Source organism: Zalophus californianus, chromosome 8 (genome assembly GCF_009762305.2).
Source record: "Zalophus californianus isolate mZalCal1 chromosome 8, mZalCal1.pri.v2, whole genome shotgun sequence".
Lineage (NCBI taxonomy): Eukaryota > Metazoa > Chordata > Mammalia > Carnivora > Otariidae > Zalophus > Zalophus californianus.
Genome location: NC_045602.1, coordinates 116,150,004 through 116,169,784, shown reverse-complemented (window position 1 = coordinate 116,169,784; position 19,781 = coordinate 116,150,004). Strand labels below are relative to the sequence as shown.

General features: G+C 41.9%; 1 protein-coding gene across 2 annotated transcripts in view; it reads right to left on the bottom strand.

Annotated features, from left to right (window-relative positions):
• The window catches only part of ACSS2 (acyl-CoA synthetase short chain family member 2), a 48,101-nt gene that overhangs the window by 8,697 nt on the left and 19,623 nt on the right, over positions 1–19,781 (bottom strand). For both annotated transcript variants that reach the window (XM_027620805.2, XM_027620804.2), the window contains exons 3-7: positions 4,995–5,086; positions 4,687–4,790; positions 4,368–4,440; positions 4,010–4,085; positions 3,734–3,848 (exon numbers count right to left, since the gene is read on the bottom strand). In XM_027620805.2, coding sequence (XP_027476606.2) covers positions 3,734–3,848; positions 4,010–4,085; positions 4,368–4,440; positions 4,687–4,790; positions 4,995–5,086 — 460 coding nt within the window. The remainder of the gene's footprint in view (positions 1–3,733; positions 3,849–4,009; positions 4,086–4,367; positions 4,441–4,686; positions 4,791–4,994; positions 5,087–19,781) is intronic.

The following is a 19,781-nucleotide window of genomic DNA, read 5'->3' as shown; positions in this document are numbered from 1 at the left end:
AGTGTTAAACACATACCTTGATAAATTACAAAATGACTCTCCAACCACTCTCGTCTTTCTGTACTATCCGCCCCTTACTTTAGAGACTTTGAAGCGTCTGGCACTATATATCATAAGAATGACAAGCCTAGGGGAGCCTGGGTGGCTAAGCTGGTTAAGCGTCTGACTCTCGGTTTTGGCTCAGGTCATCATCTCATGGGTCGTGGGATTGAGATCGAGCCCCACGTCGGGCTCAGCGTGGAGCCTGCTTGAAGATTCTCTCACTCTGCCAACTCCCCCCACTCGCAGGCTCTTTCTCTCTCTAAAGTAAATAAATAAGTCTTAAAAAAAAAAAAAAAGAATGACAAGTCCAGACCGAGTGTGGCACCATTAAAAAAAAGAAGAAAAGGAAAGAAGAGAAAGAGACTTGCCCACAAGCTAGAAAACACTAAAACACACCCTATCTTTTAGTGGAATAGCCATATGGGTCTACACATACACTGGCACATGGGAATTTTTTTTTTCCTGCCAAATGATCTTCTTGAGTTGAGGGCCTTAATGTATTTAAGCAGGAGAGTGTCAATATTGCTTTGGGCAAACAGTCTACAGTACTGGTTTGAATTGTCATAGAAAAGGCACTAGGTACATATAAGGGCAAAACATGGTTACACTGTGGCAATGAGGGGATTCCTGTAATCTTGTAAAACTGCTTCCTTTGTGGGTATGTGGGTGAGAAGGGCCAGCACCCCAGGTGTGGAACTGATAACCAGCACCAGGAAGCGGGGTGAGTTCAATTAATGGTTGGTTATGAATTGGGTGTGTGCCTATGAGGGCCCACAGCTTTGAACCAGGAAGGTTTCAATTTACTGAAATAAGAATTGATTTGGCCTTTGTCCTTGGACCAGGATAGCTTCAGGGAGGGCAACTGCCAGATGTGAGAGAAGAACATGAGGAAGCCCATAGGTGACATGAGTGAGGAGAGTACCTCCAAATTGTGCCAGGCCCTCCCTTTAAAGAATGCTTAAGGATGATGGGATGTGGAGCTCTCTCAAGATTTCTGCAGCTTTGGGGCACCTGGGTGGCTCAGTTGTTAAGCATCTGCCTTAGGCTGGGGTCATCGTCCCGGGGTCCTGGGATCGAGCCCCGTATTGGGCTCCCTGCTTGGCGGGGAGCCTGCTTCTCCCTCTCCCACTCCCCCTGCTTGTGTTCCCTCTCTTGCCGTCTCTCTGTCAAATAAATAGATAAAATCTTAAAAAAAAAAAAAAGATTTCTGCAACTTTGACTGCAATTATCAGACCAACAAACCTGGACTTTGTAAGCCTATTCTTATGGTCTTTGGTTTTTGATAACTGATTATTTTCACCTCCAAGAAACAAAAATCCAGGAACCTGTGGCCTAAGGGTCTCTGGTATTAATAATTAACAGGAGTTGGGGCACCTGGGTGGCTCAGTCGTTAAGCATCTGCCTTCGGCTCAAGTCATGATCCCAGGGTCCTGGGATCGAGCCCCACATTGGGCTCCCTGCTCAGCGGGAAGCCTGCTACTACCTCTCCCACTCCCCCGCTTGTGTTCCTGCTCTCACTAACTCTCTGTCAAATAAATAAATAAAATCTTTAAAAAAAATAATTATAGGAGTTTATTTCTTTTCTGGTTTCCCTTTAGAAATGCCAGGCTGCCTGCTATGTTAAAAGCAATAAAAGCTAACATTTATAGAGTAGTTACTATGTGCCAAAAACCTTATATATACTGACAAAATCCTATCAGGTAGGTATAGTTATTATCCTTATTCTACAGATGGGGAAACTGAGGCAAGAGAGCTTAAGTAGTTTGTCCAAGCTTCCACAGTAGCAGGTGACAGAACTAGGATCTGAACCCAAGTGGTCTGGCTCCAGAGTCTATACTTGAACCACTGAGTTTGTTACATCTTTCAAGAGAAATGTCTTAGGTCTCTGCCTGACTTTTAAAAGGAAAGTAATATTCCCTGGGAATCAGATCTGTCTCCACCATGCTATGAGAACAGAGAAAAAAGATTATATTTACCATTAGCAGAGGAGGTTAAGCATAGATTTAGAGTAAGACACCCTATGAGGATGGTAAAATTCAGAGGAATAATGGGTTTTGTGTTTTGTTTTAATAAACAAAGCATTTAAGCCTGTATTATCATCTCTTCATTGCTGATAAGGTAACTGAAACTCAGAGAGGAGAAGTGACTTATTCAAGGATATACAGCTAAAAATCAGTCTCTGGATTCCAAGCCCAGCCTTTCGCTAGTCTAATCTGCTCTGAGCCCCCACTTAGGAATCTCACATCTTAGAACCACCTACAAAGTAATTTTTATCCAATCTAGCACTTAATTATATCAGAGAGTTTGTGTGCAGTTTATAAATCCCAAAGTAATATATAAATGTATTTAGGAATCTTCTCTGTTATCCTATATAAAACTGAGGTTTTCATTTGTAATACATATCTAACTTCCCAACTTGATGGTGAATTCCCAAGGTCAAGTTCTGTACCTCCTCTATTCACTCTCCTCCTATCACCTAGGGCTCTGCCCTAGCTAAGTACCTAGTAAAAACTTTCTGACAAGTCACTTGGTCCTCTCTCCCATAAAGGTTCTGAACAGCAGGAGTGCAATGGGATACCTGTTGCTACCTCTCTGAGATCCATGCTCTATGCCAGTTCAGAGAGGTAGCAATGGGCATTTTGTTTCATGACCCTTCAGAGTAACTTAGATGGTAGAGGACCCAGGCGCAGAAAGAAAGGAGTTAGGTCTGGCAGCCACCTCAATGGAGAAAACAGGCAAAGAGCAGATGAAAACACAGACAAGCACGCAGAGAAGCAGTACCCAAGGCGGTGCAGAGGTGGATACCTGGGGCCAGATGCGCTTGGGTTTCTCTCTCAGCTTACCCTGTTAAGAGCCCACGGAAAGGGTGGTGAGCAGGGTCTGAGTATACGGGAGTGGGAGGGAAGGGTCAGTGTGTCCCAAGCCTCTGCTGCCTCCTTTTCTTTAGGCTCCCCTCTTACCAGTCCTCCCAGCCTACATTTTCCTGATCTTGCTCCCAACCTCTATACACTCAGAACCCCTAATGCTGAGTGGGGTCTCCACAATCTTGCTAGACTAGACTATAGCCTCTCTAGCTCTGTGACCCTCAGGGCCCCTCAAGTCACAAATCTCAGGAACTTTTGTCCTCCTGGACCCTGGAGTTTTCATCCTTCATGCCCCTTAGACATTTGGGCTTTTCCACCATATCCACTAAAAGTGCTGGATCCAAAGCTAATAAGGGTCATATTGTGAGGGCCAAATCCTGATCCTTCCATGGTGGGACCACACATGTAGCCTACCCCAAGACAGAGACTAGTACACATAGTCACCCAAATCATCCCATTTCTTTCTTTCTTTCCTTTCTTTTCTTTCTTTCCTTGTTGAAGTATAGTTGACTAAGCCCATTTCTAACCTAAGTCCAAGCCCTGGGGGTCCATTGTACCCATCAGGATACTCCAACCAGCCCAGAGTCTCCCTTACAATCTAAGGGAGACTCATGCTAAGTTCCCAAGGTACAGGGGGCTCCCTACCAACATTCAAGGTCAAAGTCCCCCAGCTCCCTTCCAGCCCTGCCAGAGGAGGCATTCCTAGGATTGCTCCCAGATCCTCTCAGCATTATGTTAAGGAAGCAAAGAAACATATCAAGAACTTCCTGGGCAGGAAGAGGGAGCCAATTTGAGCCCAGAGGAAAGCATAGCAGTACCAGACTCACCTGTACATCCGGGCATGGCCTCTTAATGGGGGGGGATTGGCTGGGAGAGTCACCTGTGCCCAGCTCTGCCCGCCCCAGGTGCTTGACCACAATGCAGCACCTCACTTGGAAAGCCCTAGAAGAAGGAAAAACCTGAAGTGGCAGCCTAGTTGGCTCAAAAGAGAATTTGGCAGGACCCACCCATGTCCATCTAAGATAGAGGGGACAAAGGGAACCTGGTACTGGGGAAAAGCCCAGTTGACCCAGAGCAGTAGCCAACCAGCCAAACACACTTACTTCTCCCGACACTTCTCCAGGGCCTCGTCAGCCAGCTCCTTCAGGTTCACAAGCTTTTCCCCCCTGTAGAAGGCATCTTTGGGGAGCAACAGACATTCCAGGCCTTAGGAAGGCACCACACTCCTAGCCCCTTATCCCTAGTGAGCACAATGTTCATGGAGCCCTTCCTGAGGTAGGCCTCTTGACTCTGGCTCTTCCAATTGATTTGAGCTGACAGAGGGTCAGGTGAGGTGGAATCAGGAGTAAGGGTAGGCAGTCCCTACCCTCTATGCTGAGCAGTCGCAAATACCAACTAGCTGATTAGAGATCAAAACTTCGGGTGTGGCGGTTCTGGAAAAGGGGTGAGAGAATTAGTCACCTGTAGTGATAAGAAGGCTGCAACTGGAATCCAGGATCCGTTCACAAAGAGACTCTGCAGAGAAGCCTGCAAACTAGGGAAAGGAAGAAAGACTGAGGGAGAGGAGGACCTAGGAATTAAGTAAACAAGGAAAGGAGACACTCATAAAACCTTCAGGGTTTCTAAACTATGGTCCTAGAAGAAACTGGATATGGAACCTATGACACAAACATTCTAAACTCCTTAGTCTGGTTCTTAAGATCCTCCATCATCCAGGCCCAACCTACTTCTCCAGAGCCCCACCCCCCACTAGGTCTCTTTTTCCAGTCCAAATTCCTACCACAATGGAGTGCAGAGCCCCAAGGCGGGCACATGCCAGCATGGCCACCACAAGCTCCGGTATCATGGGCATGTAGATGGCCACTCGGTCACCCTTCCGAATGCCTGCAAATAGAGGACACAGATCATGGACCAGGGACCCTTCCTGCTGCTACTTGCTCCTTCTCATTCAGCTACTGCCCTCCCACAGCTGACATTTTCTGTTCCCCTATTACCACATTTCTTCCATTCCTTGTCTACTTCCCCCAAGTCCTCAGATAACCCAAGGCAGGATCCTCGAGTCCCCTTCTTATACCCCCCGACACTCACCCTGTTTTTGGAGAACATTGCTGAATCGACACACTTGGACCAGAAGCTCACGATATGTGATCTGGGTGGTCTCCTCTGGTTCATTGCCCTCCCTGAAATACATCAGAAAGAATCAATCAGTCATTCGGGAATATAACCTCTTCCCCCACACAAAAAATAGGAATAGTCATAATAGCCATTCAGGAACACCAAAGGTCTTTATGAATGTCCTGTGAGGGTGAGCTGTCTGCCATCACACCTTGAACTGACTGGTCAGATACTTAGGCCTTTTAAAGTATACTCTATACACAAGCTGTATGTCATTGGAAAATGCAGTGTCCGTATGTGAGCATTTAGGTTGGTAAAATGGGATGATGGTCCCTTCCCTTCCATCCTAGGGATGTATTAAGGAGAAATGATATCACAGATGTTATTCTTCCTGAGCACGGTGTCAAGACTGCATTGGTGTTATTCAAAGTGGGGTCTCCAGATCACTTGCACCCAAGGGAACTTATTAAAATGTAGATTCCTGAGCCCCAATTCAGACCTGAATCAGAATCAGAGTCCAAGAATCTGCCTCTTTATTACAAGCTGGTATAAAGATGCAGTTGGTGATTCTTTTTTTTTTTTAAAGATTTTATTTATTTATTTGAGACAGAGAATGAGAGAGAGAGAGAGAGAGAACATGAGAGGGGGTTGGGTCAGAGGGAGAAGCAGACTCCCTGCTGATCAGGGAGCCCGATGCGGGACTCGATCCCGGGACTCCAAGATCATGACCTGAGCCGAAGGCAGTTGCTTAACCAACTGAGCCACCCAGGCGCCCTCTTTTTTTTTTTTTTAAGATTTATTTATCTATTTTAGAGAGAGAGAGAGAGCATGAGCGGGATGGGTAGAGGGAGAGAGAATCTCAAGCAGACTCTGTGCTTAGTGTGGAGCCAACACAGGGCTTGATCTCATGACCCCAAGATCACAACCTGAGCCGAAACCAAGAGTCAGATGCTCAACTGACTGCACCACCCAGGCACCCCTCAGTTGGTGATTCTGATACACATTTAAAGTTTCAGGGGCGACTGGCTGGCTAAGTCAGTTAAGTGTCCAACTCTTGATTTCGGCTCAGGTCATAATCTCCGGGTTGTGAGATTGAGCCCCATGTCGGGTTCAGTGCTGGGCGTGGAGCCTGTCTAAGATTCTCTCTTTCCCTCTCCCTCTGCCCCTCCCATCTCCCCCTCTCTAAAAAAATAAATAAATAAAAAATAAAGTTTCAGAACCACTACACTTTGTCATCTGATTTCTGTCTACCTCCTCAGCCTTGCCTCTCCTTCCTAGGCTTCGGCCTAGTTTACTTTACATTTGCTTACTAAACAACTATTATGTGCTATACACATATATAGAAATAAGGCACTGATGAACAAGACAAGCGAGATCCCTGACAACATGGAGCTTATATTCCAATAACAGTGCAAAAAGTATACAAGTAACAAAAAGAGCCAAGATACTTTCAGATGATAAGCATTATGAAGGATATAAAGAATGATATAATAATGAGTGACTAATTGGAAATACTTTTTTAAAAAGACATCTTAAGGAACCTCCATGACTGTATGTGAAGATTTAATGACCCCCAGTGGGTTTTTTTCAATTTTATGATTTTTTTGAATAATACATATATACAAAGGGTACTACAAAAAAAGATACGTAATGAGAAGTATCCCTGCCAATTGGCAACCACTGTTCATACTATGTTGTGTAACTTTCAAGAAATAGTCAGTATGCAGACAGGACCACTCCTAATAGGTTGTAGGGTGTAGAGCAACTGAACTAATGTGAAGTGACCAAGATAATCACTTTGGAAGAAGACTACCCTGTTAGCATCTTTCATAAGATCCTTTGAATCATATATCCTTTGGATATCACTGAAGATGAAAATTTAAAAACTAAATTTAAAAAATTGAATTTCAATACAGTTCAGAAGAGAGATAAGCACCTCACAGTCCCCAACCAGTCCATGGATGGGAAGAGCTGTTTTAACCATGGGACAGGCCTATTATAGAAGCATTACATATATGTATTTATGTTTACATATTCTTGTTTTTTCTATACAAAGATGGTATACAATACACACTATTCTGTATAGTGTTTTTTTATTGAGTATAATATATATCCAATAAACTACATGAATATTAAGTATAGAGCTCAATCATCTTGCTTTTTTAAAAATTTAACAATATACCTTTATATAATTCTCCATCAAGACTTATAGTGCTGTTTCATTTTCTTTGTCATCTGCATAATGTTCCACAGTTTGTATGTGCCATAGTTTAGCTAACAAATAAATGCTTCAATGAATATCCTTATTCAAATGTCATTTTACTCACTTGCAAATATATCTGTAGGATGAATTACTAGAAATGAAATTGTTGGGTCAAAGGATATGTGCATTTTAAATATTAATAAACACTAGAGGACAACTACTTTAAATAATAGTTAGAGAAAGCCTCCCCCTGGGGAGGTGATACTTGAGCTAAAAGACGCAAGTAATGAGAAGTAGTCAACCTTATGAATTCTTGAGAAGGGTATCCTAGCAGAGAGAACATCGAAATTTGGAAAGGCAATGAGGCAGTAAAGAGCTTGGCCTATTCAAAGAACAGTAAGGAAGACAGCATGGCTGGAGCATAGTGAACAAGAAGAAAGGTAAGAATGAGAGTTACGCAGCAGCCAGATCACATAGGGCCTTGTAGTAATGGTAAGAAGTTTGAATTTCATTCTAAGTGGGATCCTTCTGGCTTCCTACACACAAAAGCCAACCTCCACACTTTTGATCATGCCCTTGCCCCTGCTCAGAACGCCTTCCCCTCTCCTTCTGGCACCAGTACCACACAGCCCTCCCTAAATACTGCAGGCCATTGCTCTCCCTCTCTTTCCTTACTACCCAGAGTACTCAAGAAAGAGGTAACTAAAACCCAGAGAGATGGAGTCACTTGGCCAAGGTCAAACAGTCAGTGGTAGAGCCAAGAATAGATCCTCATGTCTTCTCATTTCAAGGCACAACTCTTTTGCCTCATAGTGTGAAGGACAGGGACTAGCAGGGAAACCAGGCCTTGGAGGTTATACAGAAGATTATCAGCCTCTTTCCAGCTCCTGGCTTGATGAGTCAGTTACTATCCTCTCCTTGGCTTAGCCCTCCTAGGGCTAAGAGGAGCCAAGCATAGAGAGCTCTCTAAAGTGAGAAGGAACACAGAGAGAGGAAACTGGCAAATGGCCCTGAATGCCAGAGGCAAAAAGCCATTTTCTTAACGGGCCCACTGATGAATGCCACAGAAACTTCAGAACATCTCATTATGGCTAAATGCTGACATATACCACACCCATGCACACATATCCCCACATGTGTACCACATACCAGCTCACCTGTGTGTACTTGCATGCAGAAAATCACATATACTAATATACAGAACACTGTAGGCATAAAAGCTGCCCATTTGTACACAGAGGCACAAATAAGGAGAAATATATGGACCTAGGACTCAAACATGGGCCTATCTGCAAGTACATGCAACCACACTTACGTACCCACCTATGTGCACAGCTTGCCCCTCCCAAAACACTAGCAAATCATTGTTTTATTTGCTTCACATAACTTTCCATTATCTGAAATTATCTCATGTATTTTATTTGCTTGTGTATCACCTGTGTCTTTTATTGAAATATAAGCTCCATGGTAACAAAGAATTTGCCTGTCTTGTTCATTACTACATCCCTAGAACCTAGAATAGAGCTTGGTACATAGAAGGTATACAGGAACAGATAAGCACAAACCTATATAAGAACTGCTTACTTGAGCCGACTTCTAGTTACACACACATACACACATACACACACACCCCACAGTGTACATTCCTCTCCCAGGCTCTGGGCTCAAGTTATGCATTATTGATACAGGCACCTTACTCCTTCCAGTGTCTTCTTTCTCTTACATACACACCAGGCTGGGGCCCCTGGCTCATTAGGAGGAGGAGGTGAACAGAATACTGGCCTACTGCAAGCTCCCAAGCCCTCTAGGATGTTAAGAAATTTTTTTAAAAAGATTTCATTTATTTGCCAGAGAGAAAGCGTACACGAGACAGCAAGAGTATAAGAAGAGGGAGCAGCAGGCAGAGGGAGAAGCAGGCTCCCCGATGAGTAAGAAACCCGATGTGGGACTTGATCCCAGGGCCCCGGGATCATGACCTGAGCCGAAGGCAGACACTTAACCAAATGAGCCACCCAGGTGCCCCGGATGGATGTTAAGAATTTTTAAAAGAACATTCAGTTTAGTCTCCTAACTCCAAAGAGATCCAAAGAGGCCATTTAATATGCTCAAGGTCACATGGTGCGTTGTGGCACAGAAGATTTCACTTTCCTTGTGATCTATTTCCTTGCGTACTACCTTTTTTACATTGATTGGGGCTTTCTGTTTTCCATTACACCTTGGGTTCTTGGAGGGCAGGGATCATGTCCTCTTCTCCATCTCCTCCAAGCTCAGTTGGCACAATAAGTACTTAAGGTTCATGGTTGAATCATAGAAAACCTGATAATTGATTAATGACAGGGAAGACTGGGACTCCCCTCTTTATATGAGGGACAGTCACTGTATTGGAGATTTTAGTTCCCTAGACTAGCAGAAAAGTAAGGCACAGGATAGGAGGAAAGCGCTGGGGGGAAAAATAGGTGGAAAAAGTTAGGTTCTTCACAGAAACAGAGGGCAGGATCTAACCTGGTGGGTTAGGCCTTCTAGAGGAGAAAAACCCAGATGAGAAAATGAGTCAAACCTATTATGCGCTGTTTAGCCTGGAGAAGAGAAGATATTGAGATACATGATAGTAAGTTTCAATATCTCTATCTTTGTTGCTTCTACTCTGGTTCAGACCACCTTCATCTCTTGCCTGGATGACCACAATGGCCCCAAACTGGTCTCCCACTCCACTCTTACCCTCTTCCAATCCATACATCATCTGGAATAATCTATTAAAAACATAAACCAGATTATATCACCTACTGTTTAAAATCCTTTAGTGGCTTTCATTGCATGTAGAAGAACATCCAAACTTCTACTATGCCTTGTATCTTCTCCAACTCATCTTGTGCCATTGTCCCATTTTGCTCAATAGACTCCAAACACATTATTAGCCTTCCTACTGATAGAATATGCCATATTCTTCCCCCAGTTTTTCAAATGGTTTGCTCTAGGTCATGCTTCAGATCACTCTAAGCAGCATCAGCCCTTCCTATTATTCTTCATCACAACACTGTTTTTTTCATAGCATTTTTCTCAAGCTATAATTGTATTATTTTTGTTTGTTTTTTTTTATGTTGGCATTTTATTTTTATTATGTTCTGTTAATCACCATACTTTTATAATTGTATTATTATTTATTTTTCTAATTGTCCGTCTCTCCTACTAGAATATAAGCTCCTTGAAGGCATAGACCAAATTGGTTTCGTTTACTGCTGAATCCCCAGTGCCTTGCAAAGGCTTGTATATAGTCAGTGCTCAGTAAATATTTGCTGAATAAATTAATGAACCTGAAGGATTATTATGCGAAAGAAGCAGACGAGTGTTATGTAACTATAAATGGAAGAGGTGGGTCAGTTGGGAGATTTCCATATAAGGAAAGCCTTTCTAACTGTCAGAATTGTCCAGTGATAGAAGGTATTCCTTCATGAGCTTCCTAACTCTGGAGATATATAAAATCTGGGATTTGCAGGGATCCTAAAGAGCAGACTCCAAGACATGGCTGGGACCAACCAAGCAAGGCCAATTTGTCTCAAAGCATGGTCACACAGTGTTAATAATGCAAATTCCAAAGCCCCACCCCATATAGTTGCTATATAGGATTGTATAGATTGGGCCAGAAAAACCCTGACACCTACTAGATCATTTTCCAGGGAGTGGGGGCCTTAGAATTCTCATTTTGTAAGCAACCCATGTGATTGGTGTTTTCTGAAGTTTGAGATGACCTTTAAGGTTCTTCCAACTTGGAGATTCTTTGATTATGTAAAATTAAGAAAAAATTAAGAAAAATTATGTGAAAATTAAGAAATAATGTGCTCTATGATCCATAAAGCACTGCACAAATGTGAGGCACTCAGATGTAGGTATACCCTCAAGCCATTTTCCCTTTCACCAAGGGAAGAGGGAGTGGGAGCAACATAACTTTACTAATTAGCAGACTGATGTTCCCTCTGGGTACTCCTGCCCTAGTCACAGTGAAGAGGGAGAAGGGCTAGAGGAGGAGGTGAGAGGAGGCACACCCCAAAGACTGAATCATAAATCACTTAGAATGCCAGAGGAGGACAGGGCTTTCAATGTCCACCACCCTTATTTACAGATGAGAAACCTAATACAGTGATGGCCTCAAGGTTACTTAGCACATTAGTAGCCCCATTATTCTAAAGCAATGCTATCCAAATAATAGCCACAAGCCACATATAGCTATTGAACACTTGAAATATGGCAGAAGAACTAAATGTTTAATTTTAATTATTTTAAATATTAATAGTCACCTGTGTCTAGTTATAGTATCTAAATGTCTAGTTTAGGCATTTCTCCTCCTAAACAACATGGCCTCCAAAAGGAGGATGTTTTTTTCCAAAGTCAGCATTAGCATTAGGAAGAAAATCAAAGTGTAGGTGTCCTGAGAACTGTAGAGTTGAAGTCCACCAAGGATGGATTTTAGCATACCTGTAATTACCCAAGAGAATTAAAAACATATTCTCCTACAAAAGCTTGTATACAAATGGTCATAGCAGCATTATTCATGATATTAAAAAGAGAAAACAATCCAGATATCCATCAACTGAAGAAAGGATAAATAAAATGTGGTATATCTATATAATGGAATATTATCTAGCATAAAAAGGAATGAAGTACTAAGTCAATCAGAGAAAGACAATTATCATATGATCTCACTGATATGTGGAATTTGAGAAACACAGCAGAGCATCGTAGGGAAAGAGAGGAAAAAATGAAACCAGGGAGGGAGACAAACCATAAGAGACTCTTAATCTCAGGAAATAAACTGAGGGTTGCTGGAGTGGATGGGGGTGGGAGGGATGGGGTGGCTGGGTGATGGACACTGGGGAGGGTATGTGTTGTGGTGAACGCTATGTATTGTGTAAGACTTATGAACCACAGACCTGTACCCCTGAAACAAATAATACATTATATGTTAATAATAATAAAAAATGTAAAATTAATAAATAAATTTCAAAAAAAGGAATGAAGTACTGATACATGCTACAACACTTGTGAACCTTTAAAAGATTATGGTTAAGTAAAAGAAGCTGGGAAAAAAGGCCACATGTTGTATGATTCCATTTATATGAAATGTCCAGAATAGTCAGAGCCATAGAGACAGAAAATAGATTAGTGGTTGCCCAGGGCTACAGTGGGAAAAGTTGGAGGAAAATGAGGAGTGACTGCTAATGAATATGGGATTTCTTTTTGGGGTGGTGAAAATGTTCTAAAATTGGTTGTGATGGGGGTACCTAGGTGGCTCAGTCAGTTGGGCGTCTGCCTTCAGCTTTGGTCATGATCCCAGGGTCCTGGGATTGAGCCCCGCGTCAGGCTCTCTGCTCAGTGGAAGCCTGCTTCTCCCTCTCCTGCCACTCTCCCTGCTTGTACTCTCTCTGTGTGTCAAATAAATAAAGAAAATCTTTCAAAAATAAATAAAATAAAATAAAATTGGCTGTGATGATTGTACAACTCTGTGAATATAACAAAAATCACTGCCTTGTACACCTTAAATGGGTAAGTTGCATGGTATGAATTATATCTCAAATCTTAAAATTTTGTGATTTTGATTAGAATTGTAATAACATACAGATTAATTTGGAAAGACAGACATCTTTACAAATCTTCCTTTCCAGAAGGTTTGCCTCTTAGCACTGGTCATTTATTCATTCATTCATACTGTTCATTCATTCATTCTCTTTCTATTTGCCTAAAGATTTGGCACTTACTTATTTTATTTTATTATTTTTTTAATTTATGGAATTTTTTTAAAGATTTTTTTATTTATTTGACAGAGAGACACAGCAAGAGAGGGAACACAAGCAGGGGGAGGGGGAGAGGGAGAAGCAGGCTTCCCATGGAGCAGGAAGCCCGATGTGGGGTTCAATCCCAGGACCCAGGGATCATGACCTGAGCCCAAGGCAGACACTTAGCGAATGAGCCACCCAGGCATCCCAGCACTTATTTATTTTAACGTTATAGTCATATGTATACCTCTGTTTCCTTCACTGGACTGTAAGTTCCTTAAAGGCAGACAAGACATCTTTTTATCTTTTTCCTCCTCAGTGCTTAGCATAAAATTTGACACACAGTGGGTACTTAATACATAATTGTGAAATAAATGGGAGAAAGAAAGTAAGAAAGTAAGTTAGTTCTTTGCTCATATGACCAGCCAGATCCAAGCTGATCAGAGTGAGGAAACATGGAAAGAAAGGGGATTATAGAGGATACAAACAAAGTAGATAGATGCTAGACAGGCACGGGGAAATGGTAGACACAGAGGGAGAAGAGTGTAAAACTTATGGAATGGGATCTGGAGAAATATCAAGAAGAGTTTCTTGAGTCCCTACAATGGGCTCAGTTCTGGACTCTGCCATGGGAGAGACTGCAATAAGACCCTGGAGTTAAGGTCCAGGTTATGGGACTTGTGCTTTGCAATCTAGGCTATTATTGCATCCTGTCCTTGTGCCAACTATTTTCAGGCTTTGATCCAGGAACCTTGTGCCTGTTCCCCTTGGCCGAGGTGGCTTTGGTGCCAGTTGAATTCTGCAACTCTTCTCTGTTGACAAGGCAGACCTGGGTCAGTATAGAAGGTAACCCTTTCCCACTGCTTACATGCCTACTTACAGGAGGGGGGAAATCATATACACTCGTTCCTTCCATACTGTGCCCTATGCTAGCCTTACCCAAAACAAGTGAATGAGGGCAGTCCTCTCAGATCCTTTATTATCACAGCATTTGGAATGTTGCCTAAAACAGAAATATGCCTAGAGCAGAAAAAGAAAGTGGAAAGAACAGCGGAGGGCACCGTTTTATACGTACATCGGGTGTCTCAATTTTGACACATGCAAAAATATTTATTACAATGGTTCTTTGCTATTTAGGTAGATAGCATGGTTGAAATCATTAGTGTTCATGGTAGGGTACTCTATTCCTATGGGTAGTTGAGCAGAAAAAGTTTTAAGAGAATAAGTGTCCAGATTCTCAACTTCCATATGTAATCTTTCCTAACACTGATCTATCTGCGTTGGTTCTCCTTTTTCATTTTATCCCTCACAAGTATACTTCTCCCCTCGGGGCGCCTGGGTGGCTCAGTCATTAAGCGTCTGCCTCCGGCTCAGGTCATGATCCCAGCGTCCTGGGATCGAGCCCCGCATCGAGCCCCGCATTGGGCTCCCTGCTCCGCAGCAAGCCTGCTTCTCCCTCTCCCACTCCCCCTGCTTGTGTTCCTTCTCTCGCTGTGTCTCTCTCTGTCAAATAAATAAAATCTTAAAAAAAAAAAAAGAGCTGATTGCTCAACCGACAAATATACTTCTCCCACTCTATTAAAAAAAAAAAAAAAAAAGGCACCTGGGTGGTTCAGTCGGTTGGGGATCTGCCTTTGGCTCACGTCCTGATCGCGGGGTACTGGGATTGAGCCCCGGAGCCCCACCTCGGACTACCTGCTCAGCAAGGAGTCCTCTTCTCCCTCTGCCCGTCCCCTGCTTGTGCGCGTGAGCATGTGCTCTCTCTCCCCCTCAAATAAATAAATAAAATCTTTAAAAAATAAAAATAATTTTTTAAATGCCACCTCTCTCTTATCCCAAATATTATGCCTATACCATGCCAAAGTTAAAAAACAACAACAACAAACAAAAACCCTCCAGAGTGCCAAAGGGACAATTTGAGAACTGTTAACCTCAGAGGGAAAGGACCAAGAGAGCAAATCAGAGAGCTTTCTTAAGAAATCAATACTGAAAGGAGTAGTATCTTAATTTATCCAGGTGACAAACTCATGGTAACACTACTTACCTTATTTCTCTTAGAATTATAATTCAGAAGTTAAATAGTTATCATATTTATTTTAATTGAAAAAGAAGTTGGGCATTTTCTAACAAAGAAATCTCATTTGGCTGATTTGTTAGCAGTGAGAAGTTGCTATGCAAATTAGGTTATATGGTGGATATTTTCTATAGATTACATGAGCTGGTGGACATTTTCTATAGATTATATGAGCTAAATATGCAGTTCCAAGATTTCAAAAAAGATATATGAAATATATACATGTATATAACAGAAAACATACTGGAAATTAGATTTTTTTTGCAATTATTATTTTTTAAAGATTTTATTTATTTGAGAGAGAGAGAGAGCACGAGTGCACGCACACAAGCCCAGGGGAGGGGCAGAGGGAGAGGGAGAAGCAGGCTCCTGCTGAGCAAGGAGCCTGAGATGGGGCTTGATCCCAGAACCCTGGGATCTTGACCAGAGCTGAAGGCAGATGCTTAACCAAATGAGCCACCCAGGTGCCCCAATTTTTTGCAATTATTTAATCCTATGATAAAATGTTTAAATGTGAACTTTAAAATGTGTAAAGAGTTACATAATTTTTCAAAACTCTTTTAGGTATATAATTTTAAAAGTTTAAGACCACTAATCTAAATAATTATTTTTGGGGGGCACCTGGGTAACACAGTTAAGCATCCAACTCTTGGTTATGGCTCAGGTTGTGATCTCAAGGTCGTGAGATCAAACCCCATGTTGGACTCCATGGGCTCCTCACTCAGTGTGGAGTCGGCTTGAGATTCTCTCTCCCCCCTCCTCTCCCCCTCCTGCTCATCTATCTCAAATAACTAACTAAATAAATAAATAAATAAAACAAATACATATTTTTCAAAGGTATCCTGCAACTGCCCACCACATCTGAGGATGTTATAAAAATACAAGTCATAAGTCTTATCCTTTGGAGATTCTGATTTGATAGGCTGGTGGGATCCAGGAATCTGGATTATTAACAAGATCCTCAGATAATTATTTGGAGTCACCAGACCTAGATTTATTGTTTACCCCTAATTCAATGTATGAATTTACACAAATTTTCCCCTCTCTCTGAGCCTCAGTTTCCTTCTCCATAAAGTATTAGAGGGGAGGAGGGAAAAGACTGGTATTAGACTAGATAATTTCTTTTTTTTTTAAAGATTTTATTTATGTATTTGACAGAGAGAGACACAGCGAGAGAGGGAACACAAGCAGGGGGAGTAAGAGAGGGAAAAGCAGGCCTCCCACCGAGCAGGGAGCCCGATGAGGGGCTCTATCCCAGGACCCGGGGATCGTGACCTGAGCCGAAGGCAGATGCTTAACGACTGAGCCACTCAGGCGCCCCTAAACTAGATAATTTCTAATGTATCTTAGACTCCTTGATTCTCATTACTTCCTTTCAGAGGCAGGAGAATGGGCCCTAAAAGTCAGTTTCAGAGAAAAGAGGTTTTAGTTACATAGGGGGCAGGGTACAGTGGGAAGAACAAACTTAGCTGAGGTAGAGGCCAAACAGAAGTAAATAAAATAAAATTAATAAAAATAAGGGGCACCTAGATGACCTGGGTCATGATCTCAGGGTCATAGGATTGAGCCCCACATCGGGATCTGCACTCAGCATGGAGTCTGCTTGAGATCCCCTCTCCCCTTCCCTCTACCCGCCCCCTCATGTTTGTGCTCTCTCTCTCTCTCTTTCTCAGTCTAAAATAAATAAGTAAAATCTTTTTTAAAAAAGTAATAAAATAAAACCTGACATGCCTGTCTCACACAGTATTTGTGTAGATCAAATGGGAATCCAGCTAATTCCTTACACGAGTATGGAATAAAACTACATTAGAGGATAATCCTTTACCTGATCCTCACAGCTACTTTAGCAATAGGTAGAGCAGGTATAATTATCCCCATTTTAAAGATCCAAGAAATCCAAAGGAAGTGGCTTGCCAAGGCTACACAATGGGATTAAGAAAAATCTATAACTAGGTCCCAAGTTTCTGAATTCCAGGCTAGTGTTTGGTCCACTACACCAATTTGGAGTTTACCGAAATGGACATAGAGAAGACTCTTTCCTAAGAATCTCCAGGAACACTGTGAGAAAGAGTGAAGGAGACTTACATCCACTTTGAGCTTTAGCCCATGGTCAAGATCATGCACACCACAATCTCTTCAATATCCTGAGAGCTTCCTGAAAGACCCAAAACCTCTAGCAAGGAAGCTTGCATATGTCTACCTTCACAGTCAAGCACTGTACAGTCAATTTGCTCCTAGAGACATGACCCCCATTCTCTGAAATAGGCAAAATACATTGTCTCCAACATTTTCTTCCTAAATAAAATTCCAGCTCACAGGCAAAAATCTTGCCCCACCCTCCCAGAATGTGAGCTCCATGAAGACAAAGACCAGATCTCTTTTGTTTATTGCTATATCTAAGCACCTAATACATGCCTGGCACATATCATAAATAGCTATACATTAATTTTTTTAAAAAACCTGCTGCTAGAAGCTAATAGATTGTCCATGGAGCACAGCTATCTATAAGTTGGATCCTACCTAACAGCATATTCAAAAATTAACTCAAAGTGAATCAAGGACCTAAAGCAATAAAATTCTTAGAAGAAAACATAAAAATTTCATGACTTTGGATTGGCAATGATTTCTCGGATATGACACCAAAAACACAGGTAACAAAAGAAAAAATAGACATTTGACTTCATAAAAGTTTTAAATTGATACATACTGTATCAAAAAACACTATCCCCATAGTAAAAAGGCAACCCACAGCATGGGAGAAAATATTGGCAAATCATGTATCTCATAAGGGATTAATATCCAAAATGTATAGATAACTCCTAAAGATCAACAATGACAAAAAAAAACCAACCTGACTGAAAAATGGGCAAAGGACTTGAATAGACATTTCCCCAAAGGAGACATACACATGGCCAATAAGCACATGAAACATCACTAATCATTAGAGAAATGCCAATCAAAACTACAATGAGATAGCAGTATTAACAAGTGAATGAGGGCAGTGTTCTCTGATCCTTTATTATTATAAGCTCCCTAATGCCTAATGCATAAAGTTCATACTGTTCAGCCTTGTCCTGGGTTCCTCCAGAGTCTGGCCCAACCTTAACTGATCAAATTCAGCCATGCTATTCTTCTAGGCCCATCTTCAGCTCCAGCTGAAGCTCTCTCAGTCCCTGGGCAGGAATGCTGCAATGAGAGGGAAATGAATGGGCAGGGCAAGAGCTTAGGAAAACTGGGTTTCAAGTCAAGCTTTGCTACTTCTCACAACATGAAACCTTTTACAAATTATTTCACTTCTCTGGGCCTTAGGTGCTTCAACTGTAAATGAGGGAAATATTTCAGTAAATGTGCTTTCTAGATATAGGTTTTATTATTCATTCTGGCTGAGAGCAAGAAAGAGGGTTGGAAAGTAAGAATTGGTTAAAGCTTCACAAAGAAGATGGCATTATGATGGTTATGAAAGAATAAGCAGGATTTAGACTGGCTCAGATAAGGAACAGACCAATTCAGGGAGAAGGGAACAACATTAATTAGCTTAGATACAGAAGTGGAAAAGCATGGGCTAGTCTATAGGCCAATACCAATCCTAAATAATATTTTCATCTACAAGTGGTGTTTTTTCATAAAGCTACACTTATTTTATATAAAGGACTATATTTTGTGCTCTATGTTCTGCCTATTCTCATGCTGTTAAATTATCTTTATTCTTAATTGAGTGACAGTGATATAAGCTGATATTTGCGGTTTCAAAAAAGTTCTTACTTCATAAAATTTTAAATTGCAAACTCTTTGGGAGGTCCCTGCTGAACTATTTGTGAAATTTTTAAAAATCTCAATCATTTGGTATAAAATTAAATAGCAACAAATTCGTTGTTTTTTTAAGATTGTATTTATTTATTTGACAGAGAGAGAGCATAAGCAGGGGGAGCGGCAGGCAGAGGGAGAAGGACAAGCAGACCCCCACTGAGCAGGGAGCCTGACGTGAGACTCGATCCCAGAATCCTGGGATCATGACCTGCGCCGAAGGCAGTCACTTAACTAACTGAGCCACCGAGGCGCCCGCAACCAATTCAGTTTAGACCTTAAGCTACATTTTGTGGGCTGTAAGATTGAAAAGATAGAATGTTGAGATCCTGAAAGTCAAATAAAGATGATTCTGGATTGAAGGACCTTTATCTGCCCTCGTCCAGCACCTGGATACAGGTGAATCGCTGTAGCAAGGTGCTACCTTCAGAAGTGTGCATAAGCTGCTCCCAGGCAGCCTTATGGGTCTTGGCCAGAGTCAAGTTAACCCTCCAGACCTCCTCACATTTGTTCCAGAGCCCATACTTGCTAATCAGCTTCAGCTCTTGATTGAGGGGATTTCCTGAAGGGTCTCCATTGAGTCACATAGGTTTTGTGACAAACCCAGCTCCTGACCACTATTGTGTCAGCTCTACTCTCCCATCTGTACCTAAGCATGGGCCCCAGTGACTGAGAGAGAGCTGTATTTGTAACTTTCTATAAATTTAGGTATGTTTCAAAATTTAATGATTGATAATATAGACTAGGGAGGGATCATATATTGAATCCCAAATGCTTAAATTTTATTCTGTAAAGAAAAGCCAGAAAGGCCACTAGATTAAAGGCCCCTCCTCCACCTCAAAACTTTTTACCTACTAAATCCCAACCCATGAAGGAATGGAAATGATCTTTGCCAGAGTGGCCACCTAAAT